This window comes from Dromiciops gliroides, chromosome 2 (assembly GCF_019393635.1).
Source record: "Dromiciops gliroides isolate mDroGli1 chromosome 2, mDroGli1.pri, whole genome shotgun sequence".
Taxonomy (NCBI): domain Eukaryota; kingdom Metazoa; phylum Chordata; class Mammalia; order Microbiotheria; family Microbiotheriidae; genus Dromiciops; species Dromiciops gliroides.
This window is the reverse complement of record NC_057862.1, coordinates 520,589,895-520,612,488: the sequence shown is the minus strand read 5'-3', so window position 1 is coordinate 520,612,488 and position 22,594 is coordinate 520,589,895. Positions and strand designations below refer to the sequence as shown.

General features: G+C 40.0%; 1 protein-coding gene across 1 annotated transcript; it reads right to left on the bottom strand.

The window, feature by feature from the left end:
• Positions 1-342: 342 nt before the first annotated feature.
• Positions 343-19,634, bottom strand: BMP10 (bone morphogenetic protein 10). The gene is made up of 3 exons (XM_043987442.1): positions 19,301-19,634; positions 5,533-6,607; positions 343-718 (listed from the first exon to the last, which is right to left on the bottom strand). Exons 1-2 carry the CDS (start codon positions 19,632-19,634, stop codon positions 5,673-5,675), a joined length of 1,269 nt encoding a protein of 422 aa, XP_043843377.1. The 3' UTR covers positions 343-718; positions 5,533-5,672.
• Positions 19,635-22,594: the final 2,960 nt, after the last annotated feature.

Genomic DNA, 22,594 nt, shown 5'->3' with positions numbered 1-22,594 from the left:
CCAAAGGAGGGATTCTTGTTCTTTTTTGTGTCATGACAATCTGGTAAAGCCTATGGACCTTTTTTCTGAATAACGCCTTTAAAGACCTAAAATACAATATAGAACAATACAAAAGAAACCAATTATTTTGAAATACCATTATGAAAAAAAATGTTCAAACCAAGTTCATGGACCTCAGGTTAAGAACCTTTGCTCTCTATATCTTGCTCACATCCACTAATCTCACTTGATTTGGCCCCTGGGAGAAGCAGGAAGGGCAGAAATGACCATATTTACTATATATGACTCAGGTGACACAAAAGACATTTCAATAGCCATTCCTTGCTTTATTTTTTCGCATGCCATAGGAAAAATGAACAAATTTACATCAAGAATTTTGTGCTCATATTATGTTGATGATACATTTAAAACGTTGGAGAGTCTTACATTGTTCTTCCTTTTCATGCTTTATTTCAAAAAAACATTCTCAAGTACCTAAACATGATTATCAGATGTCAGTGAAAACAACACTTAACATTCCTGAATTCAATATTACCCAAACTATAAAAAGAGGACTGGTTTCAAAGTATGAAGAGTTGAATTCAAATCCTGGTTTTGTTGCTTGCTACTTTATTAAATTAGGATAAATCAGTTCCTTTCTCTGGGTCTCAGTATGCCCATCTGTACAATGATGGGGTTAGACAAGATGATTTCTATTGCCTCTTCCAACTCTAAAATCCTACAGTATAAAAGAAACAAAGCAAATTTACTGAAGAATAAGATCTCCAATTTCCAATCCATGCAAGTATCTGCATTGACCAGAAAGCTTCCAACAATGAGAAAGTGATGCACCAGGTAAGAAAGGATGGTAGCTTCAAAATTCAGTTATCTGTTATCTGTTTCTTTAAGTTATACTTTGCTAAGGATTTGAACTAAAATTTGTAATTGAATTTCATAGTAATATTCTGTTGATGAGAGAGGAAACCAGATGGACAAAATTAGAAATGGCTTTTAAAGTTAAATTAAGCAGCAAACAATAGTCCCCCAAGTTTTCTGCTTCAATATTTCTTCTACTAGGCGATTTTTTCCCTGAATGTGCACATTTGGTTAATTGACATAGTAAGATGTTAGTTTCTGGCTTGGTTTGGGGCTAGGAATTAGTGTCAGGAAATGATTTTTTACATAGGAGCATGATGGTACTGAATGAGATCCTATTTAGCCACAATGCCATTGATTCTTTCCAAAGCATATGTTTGTGGCTTGCTCAATAAATGGGTACCATTACTTTATACTGATTATTTCCCCACCAAAAGTACATTGGGGGCTAACAAAGTTGGGTGCCCATGGGAAGTAGAAACATGTTTACAATAAAAAATAACCCATAAATCTCTGGTGAGAGACAGCATGATATGATGCGTAGAAAGTCTGCTTCAGGATCAGCAAAAACTAGGTTCAAATCTACTTCCTACATGTGATGTAGCTTTGTGATCATGAGCCAGCCTTAGTGCCCCAGGTAGTTCTCAAAGTCTATAGTTTATAGACAGTTGCTATTCTGCATAGGTAGAGGGAGTTCCCATGTTGATGTACTGTTCTGATGAATTCAAACAAAACGAGAATGGTCTGAGAACCTTTACCTTCATATTATATACACAGAGATAATGGATCTCATATTTTTTGTAGAATAAATTATTTTCAAAATAACAAATTCATCAAACATTTAATAAACACTGTGTGCAGAACACGATATATCAACTCAAGGAGACACAAAGTCTAGATAAGACAGTCTTGTGGAGCTTACATTCTAGTAATTATTCAGCTAAGACAAACTATTTTTTCTCATTGCCTGTGATATCATGTGTTACTTTCTTCTAAGACATTAATGAGAAGTTTTCTTGGTTGGAGTAAGAAAAACAAACTAGTAGAGTTTATACCACAGAGTTGGTTCCTTTCTTTTTTTCTTAGAATGTGATAGCTTGTAGAAATACAAGACTCTAAATTGAACTGATGGGTAACTTTGTGACATGATATTGATAGCCTTAATGAAAGTTGGAAAGGTAGTATATGAATTAATCTTTTCTCTTTAACTAGTCAATTGTCATCAATCTATCATTAATTAATCATTAATGGTCACTAATCAATAAGCATTTATTAGGTACCTACTATGTGTTAGGCACTCTTCTAAGCTGTAGAGATGCAAAAAGAAGTAAAAGACAGTGCCTGCCTTCAAGGAGCTCACAATGTAATGAAAGAACTCATTAAGGAGAACTAAGTCTTTTTCCTCAGCTATTTAAAAGGTCGTCATGGGAAGTGGGATTAGGCTTGTCCTGTTTGACTCTAGAGGCTAGAATTCGGAATAATGGGTGAAAATTACAGGCAAGTGAATTTTGCCTTTATATAGAGGACCTTCTTAATAAATGACATATCTAATAGGAGAGCAGCCTGCCTTGGGAAGGTATGAGCGCTCCATCACTGAAGTATTCCAATAAAGGCCAGATGTCACTTTGTCAGGAAAACTGAAGAAGGAATTCCTGCATCATACAGGTGGTTGTACTTGATAACCTAAGAGTCTACTCTTCATCTCTCAGTGGGTTTTCAAAAATAATACTTCTAGTGAAGATGATGATTCCCATAAGGAATGGTATTTGATGTCTTAATGGATAAAGATGATTTCTACTCATATACCAACATCTTGGGACTGAAATTTGCAGTTAGTTTTTCTCCAGGGCACATACGTAAGATCTGTCCTGAGAGTAAATTAAACATGTTGGGGCCACATCTATGTGACATCACTAGATGAGTCATTTTGACCATTCAGTCAAAACTGAATTCAAACTGCTTTGCTCAGTAACTTCAGGGTCAACTGGTCAGTTCAGCAACATAGGGAAGAAAAAGCATAAACCCTTGGGGACCAAAAGAATCTACTAAATATTGATATTAGTCAATGCACAGACTAATGGGTACTCACTTATACATTACTTTCAAGAATCAGTGATCTGTAGTTTCACTGATTTTCTCTGTCCATGCAGATTACAACTAATTTATGACTCAGTAGATGGTCTTCAAGAATTTCCATGTCTTGAAAAATGCATCATCCTTCCACTAACTCCGTGAAAAGACTCCCCCCCCAAAAACCCTCCTCTCTTTTTCTGGAGGTGTGTTATGTGAATAGTTACACTATATTACAGAAAGGAAAGTATGATAACATAAAGGTATGAGACAATAGGACAATCTACATTTATTGGCTAATCTTTTTTTATAACCTTCCCACTTGAGTTCAATTTTCATTATTTACAAAAAAGTCAAATATTTCAAGAGACTGACAGCATGCAAAGTAGATGGTATTATGTGAAGTTTGCCTAAAATAACAAGAGTCCAAAGTGAGAAAAGATGAAACTCGAGGCAACAATGGGCTATAAATGAGTCATCATCTACAAACAAAACAAAACAAAATAAACCATTTGGTATTCTACAGTATATTACAACAATAAATACATCAATAAATAGTGGGGAGAAGAGAAGAATTCACATGGGTGTTTTAGCTGAAGGCTGATAGTTTTTTCATATGGATTCCCATGAATGGTTAGAATGAGCCTGTTCAGAGACAGTCCTTTATCACTTGCAGGTAAGATAATTTTGTCATAAATATGTACAGCATATGCGTGGATGCATGAAGTAGGAGTTGACGGTGACCAGAGAAGGGATCACCAGGCAGTTAGACTTTCCCAAGAATCTGACAAATTTGCACCTTAGTATAAATAAAGTGAAGGGTCTATTGTTTTTCAGCTCTGACACCTTCTTATCATCTACATTTATTGCAGAAGAGTGGTGGAAAACATGGCATGTGACACCACTACACATGGGGTGGGGGTGGGTATCAGGAACTTCACAGATGTTTCCATTCAATACATATGTGGACAGCTCTGTCCTTTTTTCTCTTGAGAAGCCACCAAGCTAACAGAAAAACAAGGGTAAACTGCATTACAGTTCACTGGAACCCTCAATGAATCATACTTTTTTGCATTTGTTGTTTACCAGGAAGAGGTAAATCACATGCAAACAAGCTCGTATTGGGGACTTATATAAACTTCTAGAGATGTCCTGGGTTTAGCCACCCATCATTTCAATTTCCCACATCTTTATGAGAGATTCTATCTTCCCTGGTTGGTCTTCTTATTGGAGTTGGGGGCGGGGGGCCGGGGCTGGCACAAATCTATGAAGTAGCCTAAAGTCTGATCTCATCAGTGGCCACCTCATAGCTTACTCTATATCTGAGTCCCTCCAGCCCACAGAGAAATGCCCAGACAAGCAGATATCAGTCAGGGACTCTGCTCTCCTAGGAACATGAAAGACAAAGCAACATTCCTACTGGGCTTGTGGCCCTGGGGATGGGTTTTGGTCTCTAAACCAAAGCTCCAAGTGCTTTCTTTTTTCCTCATGTTCACTAAATGTCATCTTGTCAGACCTACCCCATCTTTTCTTCATTGCTGTTGATTCTCTAAGTCCAGTGATTTCCGTATCAAACACCACCTCCCCAATACAAATACTTAGCATCAGCACTAGGGCCCTTCCACAAGAAGGAAGGACCAATGAATAATGAAGGAATTTTCATTTGAGAAAATTAAAAAAACAAACAAACTATATTTATCATAAGGGATTAGGGTGATATAATTTTATATCAATTTTTTAAAAGTCCTGGTCTGCAGTATTTTGCTCAAATATAGAAACTTTTTAGAGGCATGTATACATATATATATTTATGTAGATATAGATATATTTATCTATATCTATATGTAGATATATATTATACCTCTGAGGCCTTGGGCAAATCATTTAACCTCTTTAGGCTTCAGTTTTCTCATCTATAAAATGGTTCATTTGGATTAGATGATTGCTAAGGTCCTTTGCCTCTGTAACATACAATGAATTTACTATTTTGATAAGCGCATATGTATATATATTCATACATATATATACCATATACATCCATATATATTGATCACTATAATACTTTGATATCTATTCATGGTGTGAAAGTGACTTTGGTTTCTTGAAGGCTAAAGAGCTCCAGCAGATGCTAGCAAATGCTACCAAACCAAAAAGACTTTGGGTCTGAGTCCAGTCAGTAAAGTGCCAGGTGGGCTATCCAACAAATAATGAATTTTCTTGGCCATAGCAACCAATAAAAACATCTCCTAAGATATGGAGGCATTTGAGACCTTTGTCGGTGGAGGGAACATGCAGATGAAGTAATGCTTCATCTACATATACATACCAGTGCTTATGTACACACAGGTATATGTATGTATGTGTGTGTGTGTATATATATATATATATATATATATACATACGTTGACTTTATTTTTCTGCTTAAAGGGCATTTGTTATGTGAGAGATTGCACAGAGGATGTGTAGAAAGTGTCATTTGGATGTAACATTTTTCATTACAGGTGGATTGCCTGGAAATGGAAAATTACAAGGAAATCCCCTCCCCCCCCCCAAAAAAGAAGCAGGCCAAATAGCAAAATATACATTTTCTACAACCCACCAACCTACCTATTCCTCTGAGGCAGTCACCTTCTGTTTTCTGTACACCCCTCCTTAAATAATCTTATTAAATAGGCACTAAAAATGTACAAAATTTACAGTTCTCGGATGTGCCGCCACAGGCACATCCCTGTTTTCTCTCTCATTAGCTATCTACAGCCACATTCTGACACAGCCATGCCTTCATATTTGAACTTGTAGGTGACAACCCCTTTGTCTAAGTAGAGGATGGAGATGGGATCCAGTTTGGTGGGCACGCAGCAAGCCTTGGCAGCTTTCTGGGGATTCTTCAGGTGGACCAATGCTTGAATGATGGCATGCTTTGTGGGTGTGAGGTGCTCTGCCAGAGGGTAGGAACAAACTCCCCGGCACTCATATGCCTCATATCCGGGAGGAGCTATGATCCATGAATCCCAACCAATTTCCTTGAAGTCAATATAGAGCGGGGTCTTTTTGCAGTAGTTCCCCTTGGCATTTCTCCTGATCCGGGCAGTGGAGTCATAAATAATGTTGGACCTCATCTGCAAAAGAGCTTCTTCCCCTGGGCCGTCATGGAAATGATCGGTTTCTAGGTTGTCCAGTTCCAGAAGGTCTTCGTGATCTATCATTTCACTCAATTCCTCTTTCTCCTCCTTCTTGTCACTGCTCTGGTCATCGGAAAACACAATGAGTAAAGGGACGTGCTTGTTGTGGGCGCTGACATCTATCTCCAGCTGACCTCTCTCTGAAGGCTCAGCCTTCTCATTTCTGTTCTCTATGTGGACCTCCAGCCGGTGGGTAGTAGAGCCAGACCCTCGCCAATGTCTGATGGCATTTGTGACATCAAATGCTTCCCACTCACTGTTGGTTCCATAGATCTCTCCCGACACCAAAACCAGCATTTTCCTTTCCTCTCCTTCATCTTCTTGCACTTCAAAAATGGTCACTTTTCGTTCCACTCCATCATACAGCAGGTGGTTCCTCTGGGCCAAGGCGTAGAGCCTAAGTTCAGCCATGACAATCTCTTCATGGTGAGGAATGGACACGTTGAAGAGGAGCTGGTATTTTTGGAGTCCATTAAAGTTGGTGGGTTGAGAAAGCAGATCTGGAAAAGGACAAAACCCAGCATTTAGATGGGAACTAGTACCTCAAAATAAAGCAGAATCATTGACCATAAATGGGAAAAAATGTTCTATATATAATAGACTTATATGTTTGCCTCATATGTTCCCAATGCATGCAACAAATGTTTCAAAAGACACCTATTCAGGGCTTCCTGCTTGCAAGACCCTGCACTAGGTTTACAAAATACAAAGCGAGTTATGTCACATGTCCTCCTCTCTACCAGCTTATAATTCAAGAGTGGTAGGCATGGTATGAGACAAGATATGGGTGAATGACTTGGGGAAAGGACAGATACAAGGATAATTATAATATAAAAGAGAGTAAGAGAAATGTAAAGGATAGATGCAAGAAAATTTCTATGAGAAATCTGAGATGTAAGATATTTGTAGCCATAGAGTTAATGTCAGAGAAAGCTCTATGGAGGAGGTGGCACCTGAACAGGACCTTAAAAAGTGGAAAATGGGTCAGAGAGGGCCAGGGAGTCCATTTCAGGCGTGGGGAAATTGAGAGCAAAGTCCTAGAGATTAGCATGAGAATGAGGGAGGGAGAGTATTCCAGTTTGGCTGGAACATAAGGAGCAGGAGATAAAGATGGAAATGTAGGTTGGAGTTATTTTGTGGAGTGCCTACCATGGAAGAGTGAGGAGTCTTTGCTTTATTTGGTAGGCAATGGGAAGCCACATTCATTGCTCAGGAATGTTCCCTTTGTTATGCTCATCCCATCCTCATGGAGTCACTTCCTATACTTTCATTTTATCATCCGTGAGCTTTCATTTTTGCACTGAATTCTCTTTCCACAAAGCCAGAGCATCATGGCCTATGTGAACTTTCTGGCTTAAAGTAAACAGCTCTAATAGGGGCTAGAGGATTACATTCCCAGGAGTCATTTCATTCCTGGAGTTCTCTTCTGCCCCTCCAACCCCCTCTACTCACACTCTCACCCAGCCCCAGCCTCCAGGGGTGGGCAGCAACCAAGACTCAGTACCCCTGGCCTTTGCCCTACATCGCCACCCAGAGGAGGCTGTGAGCAATACAACTTATCTCCCACCCACTACTACCACTATGGACAGAAAACTCCCACCACCTATAACTCTCTATCCCTATATTTCTTAATCACCCCATTCCTAGGAGTAAACTATCCTTAACACCTACTCCCTATTCTCTCCTCCTTATCTTCCTTTAACACTACTCCATTCATGTCCCATTCCAACTTTGCCCATGCCTTCCCCTGAGCTCTCAGCAATTCCCATTTCATAATGAATCTACTTATCTTCATTTGGGATCTCTTCCTCTCATATTCCTTCCATCTGCTTGCTCTTAGACACTTTACTTCCCCCACATGAATCCCTCTAGCACTGGTTATAGTATATTTTCTCACACTTTCCAAGACACTGGAGGGGGAGTCCTAATATTCCTTGCTGCCCCATGACAAATCTCAGTCTTTATTGTTCTTTACTTTTCTGCTTCATTTGAAAATATTGGCTACCCACTCCTCCTGACAATTCTCTCTGTTCTGAGTTTTTGTGACATTTTCTCCTGGTTTTCTTTCCTCCTACCTATTTAACCACACCTAATCTCTCTCTGTCTCTCTTTCTCTCTGTCTCTGTTCTGTGTCTCTCTGTGTGTCTGTCTCTCTCTGTATTTGTCTTTCTCTGCCTTTCTCTCTCTCTGTCTCCCTCTGTCTCTGTCTTTTTCTCTCTGTCTCTCCCCCACCACCCCAATCTCTGCCTCTCCTCTGAGCTTTGTCATCACCAACTGCCATCTCTACCCTTTTTTTTTTTTTGGGTGGGACAATGAGGGTTAAGTGACTTGCCCAGGGTCACACAGCTAGTAAGTGTCAAGTGTCTGAGGCCGGATTTGAACTCAGGTCCTCCTGACTCCAGGGCCGGTGCTCTATCCACTGTGCCACCTAGCTGCTCCCCATCTCTACCTTTTAAACTGGATGTTTGAGAGTCATCTCAAATTCAATATATTCCAGACAGAACTCACTATTTCCCCCCCACAAACTCACATCTCTTTGAAGCTTTCCTATTTTTTGTGGGCATTTCCCAGGTCCATAAACTCTGTGTCATCCTCTATTCCTTACTCTCCCTTAGTCCATATATCCAATCCATTGCCCAATCTTGCAATTTCTACTTTCACAACATCTCTTACATTCAACCCTTTCTTTTTGCTCCCACAGCCACCAAATTTAGTTCAGGCTCTCAATACCTCTTGCCAAGACTATTGTAATAGCCTCAGAGTTGGTCTCCCTGCCACTCTACTCTGTGCTTCACAAAGCTGCCCAAAAAATTGTCTTTAAGCACAGACCTGACCATGTTGGTCTCCTACTCAATTAACTCTATTGGTGCCCTGCTGTCTCTGGGATAAAACATGGACTCCTGGTTTTGTTTTTTAATGCCCTTCATAACCTTCTCAATCTATCTTTCCAGTCTCGTATATTACTTCCCTTCTTCTGCTATACAGTGCACACAAATTGGTCTTCCTTTAGTGCCCCATCTCTGTCTCTGTGACCTTTTGCACTGGTTTTTCTCTGGCCCTACTATGTGTTCCCCCATACCCTTGTCTCATTAAATCTCTGTCTTCCTTCACGTAGGTCAAGAATTAGCTTTTTTTTTTTTAAGTGAGGCAATTGGGGTTAAGTGACTTGCCCAGGGTCACACAGCTAGTAAGTGTTAAGTGTCTGAGGCCGGATTTGAACTCAGGTCCTCCTGACTCCAGGGCCGGTGCTCTATCCACTGCGCCACCTAGCTGCCCCAAGAATTAGCTTTTATATGAAACTTTTCCTGATTTCATCCTTCCCTCCATGCCCCACACCAGTGCCCTACTTCCAATTTTTATATGTACATGTTTTCTCCCCGATAGAATATAAGGATTTTGTTTGTTTGTTTGTTTGTTTTAGTGAGGCAATTGGGGTTAAGTGACTTGCCCAGGGTCACACAGCTAGTAAGTGTTCAGTGTCGGAGGCCGGATTTGAACTCAGGTACTCCTGAATCCAGGGCCAGTGCTTTATTCACTGCGCCACCTAGCCGCCCCAAGAATGTAAGTTTTTGAGAGTAAGGATGGTTTCATTTTTGAGGGTATCTGTATTCTTAGTGTCTATCACAGCTCCTGTCACAAAGAAAATGTTTAATAAGTGTTTATTGAACTGTGAAAATATCTCCAGCCTTCCTAGGAAGCCAAAATGAAAGTAATAGACTCAAGTCACATTCAATTCAATTCGACAGTTATTGTCTACTATGTGCAAGGTATTGTGCCTAAGTGACCCAAAGACCTCTAAAACATGGGTAGTACATAAGGTGGGAAAATCTTTTGACAATCAACCTCATTTGAACTAGAGCCTTATCTTCCTCATTCCCCTAAGCACCTTAAGGTTTTGTTTTGTTTTACAATATCAGAAGCATAGATTGAAATGATCACGTAGTTTAGTAGATCCGGAGTTGGTAGGGTCCTTAGAGGGCATCTAGTCCAACTCCACCGTCTTAGGGATGAGGAAACTAAGACCTAGGGAGAGGATTGTCCCAAGGTCACACAGTTAGTAACTGGTAGGGCTGGGATTTAAACCCATATCTTTTGACTCCAGGGTCACTAGTTATCTCCCTACTATAAGAGTCTATGGTTTTATGATTACAGAAATTTAAAAAAATTTTAAGGCACTGTGGGGGCCCAAAGTTTAGACACTAGAAGACCTGTTTCAAGAATATGGATGAGTGGTATATGCCAATATATGTATGCATTTCTCTCTCCTTGAGTTCAGGATTGGTAAACCTGGGTTATGGTCCTAAATCACTTCTCCTTGCTGGCTTTCTGGAACCAGAAGATCTCTAAGATCCCTTTCCACTCTAAATCCTATGCACTAAGCTATGACTCCAATTCATGCTCATGGTATTGTAACCCCTCCAGCACTAACATTATATGGTTCTGTGTCTTTAAATGGGTAATTAACAGAAATTGAACTTCCTCTGGAGCTCCTTCAAACTAAAAGTCCTTTGATGCCTGCCATGTGTGCCGATGACCTGAGACTCTCTAAGGCAGTGTTAGCAGAGGGCGCACATGGCAGATCCTATCAAGTCGAAAGGGCTGGATCTATGGTCTGAGAACCAACGTAGCTAACTAAGTTCACCAGAATGAAGAGTGGCAACCCATTAAATAGATTCTCAAAGTCCAGATTTAAATGTCTCTGTACAATTATGGAGATGGATGAGGCGACTGCTCAAAGATAATTGCTTTTCGGTCTTTAGAACAGAAAGGACCTTATCTAGTTTAATATCTTGATTTTAGAGAGGAGCTGCAACCATGCCTTTCACCCTAAATGCCCTAGTCATGGTTCACTGTAATGTAGCCTAGACCTCATATCAACTAATTTAAAGTCTTTATGCCCCTATCTGATAAATAAATAACTTTAGAATCCCTGATGGAAAGATAGACTACATACACACGCATGCATAAGTAATTGCTTAAGTTATAATTTTGAAAATTGCTTGCTTCCACTGTTTTACCGACCCATCTAAGAATCAATGGCTGGTCTATACCTCTTATCTTAATTTGATATAACTTGAATTTTACTTAGCAGTTTTTAGCATCAGTGCATGAAGGCTTTGGACTAACTTGTAATTACCTCAAGACAGACATCCATATACATTTTCTTTGCTTTTTTTTTTTTTTGCAGGGCAATGAGGGTTAAGTGACTTGCCCAGGGTCACACAACTAGTAAGTGTCAAATGTCTGAGGCCGGATTTGAACTCAGGTCCTCCTGAATGCAGGGCCGGTGCTTTATCCACTGCGTCATCTAGCTGCCCCATCATATACATTTTAAAAAGAAACAATTTTGAGAAAGTAGATGGCACAGTGGATAGAGTGCCAGACCTGGAGTCAGGATGACTCATCTTCCTGAGTTCAAATCTGGCCTCAGACATTTACGAACTGTGTGACCCTGGACAAGTCACTTAAACTCTTCAAGATATGGTTTAGTTCTTGTAAAATGAGGGGTTGGGCTAGCTGGTTTCTAAGGTCCCTTCTAGCTCTAAATCCATGATTCCATTCAATCCAGTAAGCATTCATTAAGTGCCTTCTCTGTGCCTGGCACTGTGTTAGGCACTGAGTATAGAAAGACAAGAATGAAACAGTCTTTACCCTCAAGGAGCTTGTATTGTTCTAGTTTTTGTCATCTCATACCTAGGCTACTGTGTAGTCTTATATTCGGTCCACCCGACTTTCATCTGCTGTCATATTCATTTTTTTAAAAAAACATTGCTGGGGCAGCTAGGTGGCGCAGTGGATAAAGCACAGGCCCTGGATTCAGGAAGACCTGAGTTCAAATTTGACCTCAGACACTTAGCACTTACTAGCTGTGTGACCCTGGGCAAGTCACTTAACCCCAATTGCCCTGCAAAAACCCCCAAAACAAACAAAAAACCATTGCTTTGATGAATATAATAATTTATGTTACATAGGAATAACACAATTATGTAGTAGTTTAAAACTTGTGAAGGTCTTTACATTTTACAAATGTAGAACTGAAGCTCAGGAAAGTGAACTGCCTTGGTTATACACTTAGTACTGGCACTGGAACTAAAACTTAGATCTTGTTGTTCAGTTGTGTCTGACTCTTTATACACTTAGTACTGGCACTGGAACTAAAACTTAGATCTTGTTGTTCAGTTGTGTCTGACTCTTTGTGCCCCTATTTGGGGTTTTCTAGGCAAAGATACTGGAGTGGTTTGCCATTTTTTTCTCCAGCTCATTTTACAGATGAGGAAACTAAGGCAAATGGAATTAAATGACTAGCCTAGGGTTACCCAACTAGTAAGTGTTTGAAACCAGATTTGAACTCAGGAAGATGAGTCTTTCTGACTCCAAGTCCAGTACTCTATTCACTGCACCACCTGGCTGCCCTTATGTCTTCTTATGCTAAATCCAATTAGCATTCTTCCTCTTGTGTAACATCATTAGGGATTCCTCATTCAAAACCTTTCAGTGGCTCTTTACCAGCCAGTGAGTTGTCTAAAGACAATCTGAGATAAAAAAGCTCCCCCAACCCCCATGCGCTTTTCTGAGTTTATCCCTTCCTCCTCCCTGACATGAAATTACTGCTTCAGATGTCTACTTATTATTCCTTGAGTAAATCTTGAGTTTTTGTATTCTTTGCACATTTGCTCAAGCCAGTCCTCTAAATGCCCTCCCCTCTCTTCTTTGCCTATTTATATAGCTAACTACCTTCAAGGCCAACCTCACCTCCCACTGCCACCCAATAAAATCTTCTTTGCCCTTTTTCATGGAAGTAATCCACTTTTTAAAAGTTCTTACCACTTATTTGTCACATCATACGTTTCCCATTATTGCTAGTTACCTTTGCATACCCAGCTAACTTTAGAGAGGGTCAGCACCAGATTGGTCACAAGGTGGCCATCACAGGATGATGAATTTGGGGGTCCACAGCACCTCTCCAAACCATCTACCAAATTGTTATATTAAATTACTGGATGCACTATATACATCCGCATGCTTATACTGTACACATATTTGTTGAGTTGAGTTGAATTGTTGAAGAGAGGAGCTGTGAGTTGCGCTGGTGGAGGGAATCCCCACGTGAACCAAATTATAGTCCTTGAAGCATTTGAAGACTTTCTATGTGTGGGTTTCCTTCTTCCTGCTAGAGAATGCATTTCTTAAGGGCAAGTATCCTGCTTTAATATTAAGAATGTTAGGCTCACAGACTTATAATGGGCATAAACCTTAGGTCCAACCTCTTCATTTAATAGAAGAGGAAACTGAGGCACAGAAATGGGTGAAGCGACTTGACCAGGGTCACACTGCTAGTATATGTCTGAGGTGGGATTTGAACACAGATTTTTCTGACCTTGAGTCCCAGTACCCTAATCACTTATTTCTGAATTTCCACTGCATCATGGAACTGCATCTTGCATAAGGTTAGGCAGCCAGGCTTTTAGTTAGAAGATCTACATTGAATTGTGGTTCTGACATGTTAGGGGTGTAAGCCTGGAAAAATAATATTTTTCTTCTCTGAGTCAAAAGTTTTCTCATCTATAAAATGGGAATAATAATAATTATATTCCCTGTGTCAGAGGATTGTTGTGAGAAAAGCTTTTTGTAAACATAGAGATGACAGCTTTGATTACTACATACTTAACAAATAAAATCTTGATTGATTGTTTCCAAGACATAGGCCAAATGCTCCTAACTGATTGATGGGAAGCCCTGTCAGGGACCCTGTATACTTGCTTCAATATTGGATAGGTGGGTCACAGCATCTAGAGATGCTGTTTGTCCAGCCCAGAGGTTCTCAAAAGTTGTGGCAATATCAATCAAGCATGCTGTGAACTGTATGGGGCTTTCACTAGCAATCATACTCCTTGGAATTGTTGAGAGCTTATACTTAGACATGTCCATTCAGGAGTCCCCATTGTAAACCATGATTTTTTATGGTAGAAGATGCTACTATGCTGTGAGCAAGAAAGAGGTTGAGAACTATTAATCTAGTCCAACTCTCTCACTGTACACACATGCAGAAAGTTAAGCACAGAGAGGGAAATTGGCTTGACTATGGTCATTCAGCAAATGAGTGGCAGAGCTGGGATTTGAGCCCAGGTCTTCTGACTCCTAGCCTGGGACTCTTTCCACTGTAGCATTCTGGGAAGTAGAGATGGCCCTGCCACTTGCTACATGCCATAGTAGCATGAATAGTGATTGTGTGAGGAGGGTCAACCAAGGAAGAAGACACCAAACCTTGTTTGAGGTTGTATAAGTGTGCAAATGCAATAGATAGCTAATGGTTTTATGGATAACCACAAATATCTCTATATCTCTATATCCCTATTTCTATCTCTCTATTTCTATCCCTATCTCTACCTCTATCTATCATCTCTCTCTCTTTATATCTATATCTATTTCTCTCTCTCTCTCTCTCTCTCTCTCTCTCTCTCTCTCTCTCTCTCTCTCCATCTCTATATTTCTAGGGAGATTTAAAAAAAAAACTTCCTTTAGGATAACATTTGTATTAAGGAGACCTAAGGGTTAGGGAGGATAATAATAATTATTAATAATAACAATAACAACAATAATAATAGATAGCATTTATGTAGCACTTTGTAAAAATGCTTTATGTATGCTCTCATTTGATCTGCACAACAACCCTTTGAAGTAGGTAGTACTATTATCCCTATTTTACAGATGAGGAAAATGAAGTGGTGAGAGGTTAAGTGACTTTCCAAAAGACAGCTAGGTGGTTCAGTGAATAGAGCACTGGTCTTGGAATCAGGAAGGCTCATCTTCCAGGAATTCAAATCCAGCCTCAGACACTTCTGAACTGTATGACCCTGGGCAAGTCACTTAACCATGTTTGCCTTGTTTCCTCATCTATAAAATGAGCTGGGAGGCAGCTAGGTGGTTCAGTGGATAAAGTACTGGGCTTGGAATCAGGAAGACTCATCTTCCAGGAATTCAAATTCATGTGACCCATGGCAAGTCACTTAACCCCTTGCCTCAGTTCATCATCTGTAAAAATGAGGTGGAGAAGGAAATGGCAAACCACTCTAGTATCTTTGCCAAGAAAACCCCAAATGGGGTTACGAAGAGTCAAACATGGTTGAAACAACTCAACAATAACAACAAAAATGATCTGGAGAAGGAAATGGTAAACCCCTCCAGTATCTTTATGAAGAAAACCCCAAGTGGGGTCACAAAGAGTCAGTCATGACTGAAATGACTCAACAACAACAACAACAACAACAATAACGATAACAACAGTATCTGACCTGGATTTGAATTCGGGTCTTCCTGACTCCAAATTCAGTGCTTTTACTCATTCATAATTACATAGTAACTTAGTACAAGTATTATTATCCCCATTTCACAGATGAGGAAATTCAGCATCAGAAAGGAAGTGATGGGGCCCAAAGTTGCACATCTGGTAGGTTCTAGACTTTCTACATAAATCCAGGTGTCCTGACTACCTGTCCTGTGGTCTGACCACTGCACCACATCGCCACGCCACTGCTGGTGCTTTACCTTTCTCCCACCACTTACTGTTGTTAATGGTCTAGTAGCACCAGAATGCTTAATTCACCTATCAGCTCTGCTCCTTAACATTTGTGTGATTTTGGCCAAGTCACTTCACTCTTTGGCCTCAGTTGCCTCATATGCAAAAACGAGGGATTTGGCTTACACATCCTTTTGGATTCCTTCTAGTTCTGGACCTTACAATCCATAATCTCCTGGGATAGACTTCGAAATGTTTGTGCACAAGCTGAATTCAATTTTCAGGCTTTTGTTATAATTGGACAATTACAGGATCTTCAAATTCAAAATCCTGGCCTGCATCTATAATAGATTCATTTTTTTGTTTGTTTGTTTTTTTGGTGAGGCAATTGGGGTTAAGTGACTTGCCCAGGGTCACACAGCTAGTAAGTGTCAAGTGTCTGGGGCCAGATTTGAACTCAGGTACTCCTGACTCCAGGGTCGGTGATTTATCCACTGTGCTACCTAGCTGCCCCAATAGATTCATTTTTACATCATTTATTAGAGATGATTTAAATTAAATTAACCGATTGATCAATTAAATTAACTTTGCAAGTATTTCCATTGAAATAAATGAATTTAAATGCATAAACTGTCATAGCAGCTCAGTCTCGTTTCATAGGGTTAGAGCTAGAAGGGACCTTAGGTCATCTAGTTGAATACCCTTATTTTATAGATAAGGATACTGAGCCCAGAAAAACAAAGTGATTGACCCAAGGTTACACAGGTTGTATGTGGTATAAGCTGGGATTCAGACCCACATCCTCTGACTCCAAGTTCAGAACTATTTCTGCTTCACCCCACTAATAGTCTTTGTTCATTCTTTCTGATGTGCATTTTTTCTTTTATGCTCATAATAATGTTCTCCCCTTTGTATTGTTTCAACAAAGTCCTTCCAGTTCCTTTGTACCCCTCACACTTGTTCTTAATCACAGTATTCCACTCCATGACTATATCCCAGTTTATTTACTCATTCTCTCACAGCTGGACTTTGAGTCTGTTTCCAGTTTTTCACTAGAATATTAGAGCTAACAATGAGGATTGTGGATGGTCAACAGACTCTTTTTCATGCATGGATATGAATAACGGCACTCTCCAGTCTCTCAACAGATCAGGAGCCCTTAGGGATAAGCACCGAGGTATGCAGCAGCACTTCAGAATGGGTTCTGGAGTGAGGTATTACTGAGTTTGAACTTGAGAGGGCTAGCCTTGGAGTGGGGGAAGAACTGCATTCAAATCCTGTTTCTGACACACTCTAGCTATGTGATTGTGGATGAGTAAATCACTTAATCCTCTCAGTTTTCCAGCCAATTCTGTAGGCAGGAATGTGCGGAACCCAGCTCAAACCTGCTGGCCTATTGTTAAAAATCATCGAACCCTACTAATCAGGGCCTGATTTGTTATTTTGTCAATTATCTAGACTTAAGAAAGTGATGGTGAAAATATTAACAGTGCAGATTAAAAATAAAAGTGTGTGATGTGCACATTTTTGTTTTTCCCAGAGGGCTGGTTATTAAACATCTACCACGCAACACTGTCTCTAACATATAAATACTTTGTTGATCTCCATTGCTTGAGACAGTTTCCGCAGTAGGGAGTTCACTCTCTGTACCAGTGAAATCCCAGACCCAAACAAGAACAAAACAACGACAAGAGTGAATAGAGTTACTCCTAAACTATATTGTCTCCCTTAAAAAATGTCAATGTGGTAGAGGTGGAAAGACCCTTGGATTTGGGATCAGAAGGGCCCAGTTTGAAATCTTTGCTCAGCGTCCTTCTCATGAGACCTTCTGCAAGTCTTTCTCTGCCTCCAAATCCTCATTTATAAAATGAGGGGTTGAAGGACAACGTGATTTCCAAGGTCCCTTTCAACTCTAAATCCATGATCTATGAAGAAGCATGTACACATTGAGCGAGCTATAGCCTAATGTGTGATGGAATACTGCTATAGAAAAGCATGAGACTGCTGCCAAATCTTGAGATCCGGACAAAGCCATGCCAACCTGTCCTTTGGCTCCCTAGACATTACCTAGAAAGCTCTCCTCTGTATTAACATTTGTAAAGAATAATAGTAATAAGTTCTATATTTAATTAGAAACCATAACTAGGGTTTCAAGGCCATGTGTTCTAGTGAATAATTTCAGTTCCATTCCATTCCACAGATGTTTATCAGATGCCTACTATGGGCTTGGTCCTCAGGACACACATAAAAAATCAGCACAGTCTCTTAGAGGAATGCTGGTAAAGTGGAAAGAGAATTAACATTTGAGCTATGATGCTTACTTACTACCTGTGTGACCTTGGGTGAATCACTTAATTTCTGTGGGCCTCAGTCCACATTTGTAAAATTAAGGGCTTAGACTAAATGACCTCTGAGGGCCCTTCTGTCTCTAGATGGATGATTCTATGGAACTTCAAGGAGTTTATTACGTGGGGTACTACATGAGCACAAATAAATGGGATATAAAGCAGACTATAATAGAAGGAAAAGAGAAAAGAACATAAATTATTACCAAAAATTTTGGGGAGGGAGATAGCTCATTCAGGATTGGCTGAATCATGGGGGAGAAAGTTCTTTCTGAAGTGTGTGAAGACATTTTATATGTTGGCTAGCATATTGAATATAATAGCTCCTTTCATTTCTATGCTGTTTCAATGTTTCTTAAATAGGAATACAAAATAGAACTGTTCTCTAGCCAATTGCCAATCATGTCATCCTTGTTTGGATCTGTTTTCAGAATTTTCTTCCTATACTAAATTGACAGACTGAAGCCAATAAAAAAAAGTTTGACAAGCAGTGAGAACTTATAGGCAGGCTAATAAGCAGGATATGGCCAATTGGTTTTTTTTATTATTTTTAAGGCATTCAAACAGAAAATGGTAATCCAATCAGAAGGAAATTAGTCCATTTCAGTTGTAGTGCTATTGGCTCAGATAGAAAAGTCTACTGGGATATCTCTGCCAAGATCTAGATAAAAACCATCCCCCCCCCCGCCGAAATACTGTAAGCTCTTGCTGGCACTGTATAGACTTGCATATGTATTTATATTACACAGCATATAGACATCAATATGTATATGTGTGTGTTTATATACAGTGTATGTATGTATATATACCATATATATATATACCATACCCCAAATCCACGTATATATCTACACATATGATGCATATGTATAGACTATATACAATATATATATTGGTATCTCTAATATAAATACATATACAAGTATATACACTTACATTATTTTTATGATTTTTATCTATATATAGTATATATATATATTGATATCTAATATAATACAATTGCATATGAAAGACTTGGGTTCGAGTTCCTTTTCTGACATATATTGGCTGTGTGATCCTATATAAGTCACAACCTTACAGAGTACTTAGCAACTTTCTGAGACAGTCAATTGCATAGAAATTTTTTCTCCCCCAGGAATTCCTTGCACCAGTGAAATCCAAGGTCTTATTGCTATCACAACCCTATGTGTATATGTGAAATATATATATATGTGTGTGTGTGTATGTGTGTGTGTGTGTGTATGTATGGAAATTACATGTATACATACTTATATATCACTCCATTTTTTAAAAGTGTAGTTGAATTTATGATAGCAAAAGTTCAAACTTACCTTCATTTTTGAAACTTCTAATGATGTTTGCAGATGGCATCGAGGTTCGATCAGTTGCAAATCTGTTGTATAGCTCTAACATGTACTCTGGCGGATCGACCTTGGCTGAATTGTGCAGGGGGATTTCAGACATATTCAATGTCTTCAGAAATTCATTTTTCACACTCTCTAGCAGAGTAGTAAAATCAACACCATCTTGCTCTGAAAAAACATCATCCAGCAGGGGCAGATCTTCTTCTAGAGTAGAGTCCTCCAAGCTCATGATGGGGTTGCCAGATCCCAAGGAAGCTCCCAGACAGAGGACCACATATAGCTGGAAGACTGGGGAGCCCATGGCTTTGCTCAAGCCCCCAACCCCAGTGAAGTTTAGGTGTCAGTGGTCCGAGTAGTCCGAATCCCCTGGAGAGGGCTTGACTTATGTCATCCGGAGTTGCCAAGTTTGGAAACTCTTTCAGAAGCATTCCCTCACTCGGTAGCTGCCTCTTTTCACTCTGTTCTTCCTCTGCCCCCAAAAAGAGTCAGGTTGCAACCATTGGATAGCAGGATCTCCTATGGGAGCCTAGCTTTCCTTATCTCTTTAGTGTAAACTTGTGCACCAGATTTTGTAGCTATCTCACAATTCCTTTTTCTTTTAATGAGCATTTTGTAAACACTTCTACATTCTGACACTGGGGAGAAGATAGGACAATTTTCTTCTTGAAAGGGTTCTGTCTTGCTTCCTTTCAAGCAGCCTCTCTCTGCGGACATGGACACTTTTTGATCTTAAACATTTCTAGCTCACAGGGAAGAACAGACAGTCATGCACATGAACACAGGAGGTGACAAAAATTAACTTACTTCATCTTCCAATACTTCCATTTTCCCCCCCATTTTCCAATTTGTAGACTTTAACACCCCGGCCATTGACACAGATCTTGACCCATTTATTACTTAGTAGATATTTTTGGATGGCCATTCCTTTATAGCTAATTGTCTGGTGATAAGCCTCTCTGTAATTAGCAGGGCTGGTCCTTAAATAATAGGCACCCACATCCATTGTCCATATGTAATCAAAGCCATTTGCCTTGGCCAGGAGTGGCCAGAGCTCACCTACTGCTGATATGGCTGTGGAGAGCCCAGAATTGCCTCTGAACCACAGTGAGCCATTAGAAGAGGACTTTAGTGGTTGCTATTCACTATTACTTAGCTTATTCCTTCAAGGATCCAGGATTTTTATTGCTCTGGACCCTTTTTCTCCTGGCACAATTCCCAAACCTTCAATGCCTTAGTCACTGTCCTTCATGACTTGCCTGGGTCTAAACAAAATCAACACCACACACAAATTCATTTTTTAAAATTGTGACCCTTACACATTTCTGAAGAACCGCCAAATATCTATCATCACTGAGCTAATGCAAACTTCTTGAATTTTTTTTAGTCAGCTTGCTTCTTAGGTGTAAAGAGGCCTGAACTAAAAAATCAAAAGGAGAATGCTTTTGACATTAAAGAGCACTGAAGCACTCACAAATACCTGTTAGCATTTGTTTGACTCAAAACTTCATTACCTGCCTGTTAGCAGGTCATTCAGCGGGCATTTAAAAATACTTCACTATGTGCCAGGCATTGTGCTAAGCACTAGTGAGACAAAGAAAGACAAAAAAGTCCCTAAATAGGGGAGATGACATGAAAACAATTATTTAAACACAAGATATAAACAGACTAAATGGGAAGAAATCTCAAAGGGATCAATTATCTGCTGCTCAACAACTGAAGGTCTTAATCTAGCTGAGGGACACATTTACAGAATAAATCCGGAATAGGCTAGGGCTTATTCAGTGGGCCATGTCCTCAGGGGTGTAGAGAGCCCTACTAAGTTGTCTCTGAACCAGTGATGCCAACCAGAGCAAGGACCTATGACTATAGGGAAGATGTTGGACTAGAAGTGAAACATCAGTTCTGATCATGTAGTTCCTCCAAAATTGTGACTGAGAATCCCTGTTTCATAGGATTTAGATTTGGAAAAGAACTACCTGTGGGGTCATCTAGTCTTGTCCCTTCATTTTACAGATAAGGAAACTGATGAGAGGAACTTGTAGAAAGTCAGACAACCTCAACACGGAACAACCTGGATTTGGATTCAAATAAATGAGTCTTTCCACGACACCTCATTGCCTCATTTAATACGGTCCAGACAATAGTGCAGAGACAGTAGGCTTGGAGTCAGGAAGACCCAGATTCCAACCCTGCTGCAAACACTTCCTGACTGTGCAACTCTGGGCAAGTCACTTAACCTTATGCACCTCGGTTTCCTCATTTGTAAAACAAGGGAGTTGGACTTCTAAGGTCATTTTCTATTCTAAATCTAAGATCTTTTGAACTCTCTAAATCACCTGAATGACTGACCTGGAAAATCCATTGGCTATAATGAAGGCAGGAGAAAGAAGGAATTGCCTGGTTGAATTAATTAATTTTGCTCTCTCTCTCTCTCTCTCTCTCTCTCTCTCTCTCGCTCTCGCTCTCGCTCTCGCTCTCGCTCTCGCTCTCGCTCTCGCTCTCTCTCTCTCTCTCTCGCTCTGTCTCTGACCAAGTTTCCAATTCTTCTCCCTAGCCTCCAACGTTGCAAGCTAGCTGCCCTTTTTGATGCCCACTCATTGTATTCCAGAGAGTATCTGTTCCTTGAGACAACTTACTATATCCTTAGGACTTGTAGATATTGGTTCAAATGAGATTCTCTGATGAAAGTCTCTTCAGTAGCCTTAGGCCTCAATCCTGTCATTCCTTTTTTTTTTAAAGAGTCAGTTAAAGAATCCCAATAGGAGGGGCTCAGAATAGCCACGCTCTTGGGACCAGGACTGGTCCTCATTGCAGTGGTGCTAACATTTTAACATGAAACTTTTTGACAGCACACTAGCCAGGCCTTGATTATCCTGGTCTGCATCAAAACAAGCATCCAACTCTCCTCAACAAACAGAAGGATGTCAACACACACTTCAACAAGCTGAATGGGAGGCATGTGCAGAAGGCCTCCATAGGACAGATGTGTGAGGAGTTCTACTTTCTAAGTGGAGTAAACTGTCTCTCCAGGTCAGGGGAGAGAGACAGAGAGAAATGGAGATATAGAGAGACAGAGACAGAAACAGAGAGAGACAATGACAAAGATGTAAAGACTGAGACAGAGAGAAACTGAAAGAGAAACAGAACAAAACAGAGAGATGGAGAAAGGGAGAGGGAGGGAGGCAGAAGAAGACACAGAGAAACAGACAGAGACAGAGGGAGGCAGAGACAGACTGAGACAGGCAGTGGAGTCAGACACAG

Excerpts from the sequence above, each read along its gene's own strand:
- BMP10 (XM_043987442.1), bottom strand. The coding sequence starts at position 19,634 with ATGGGCTCCCCAGTCTTCCAGCTATATGTGGTCCTCTGTCTGGGAGCT. Across the intron at positions 6,608-19,300 it reads TAGAAGTTTCAAAAATGAAG|ATCTGCTTTCTCAACCCACC; the intron begins GTAAGTTTGAAC and ends GTCCTTTTCCAG.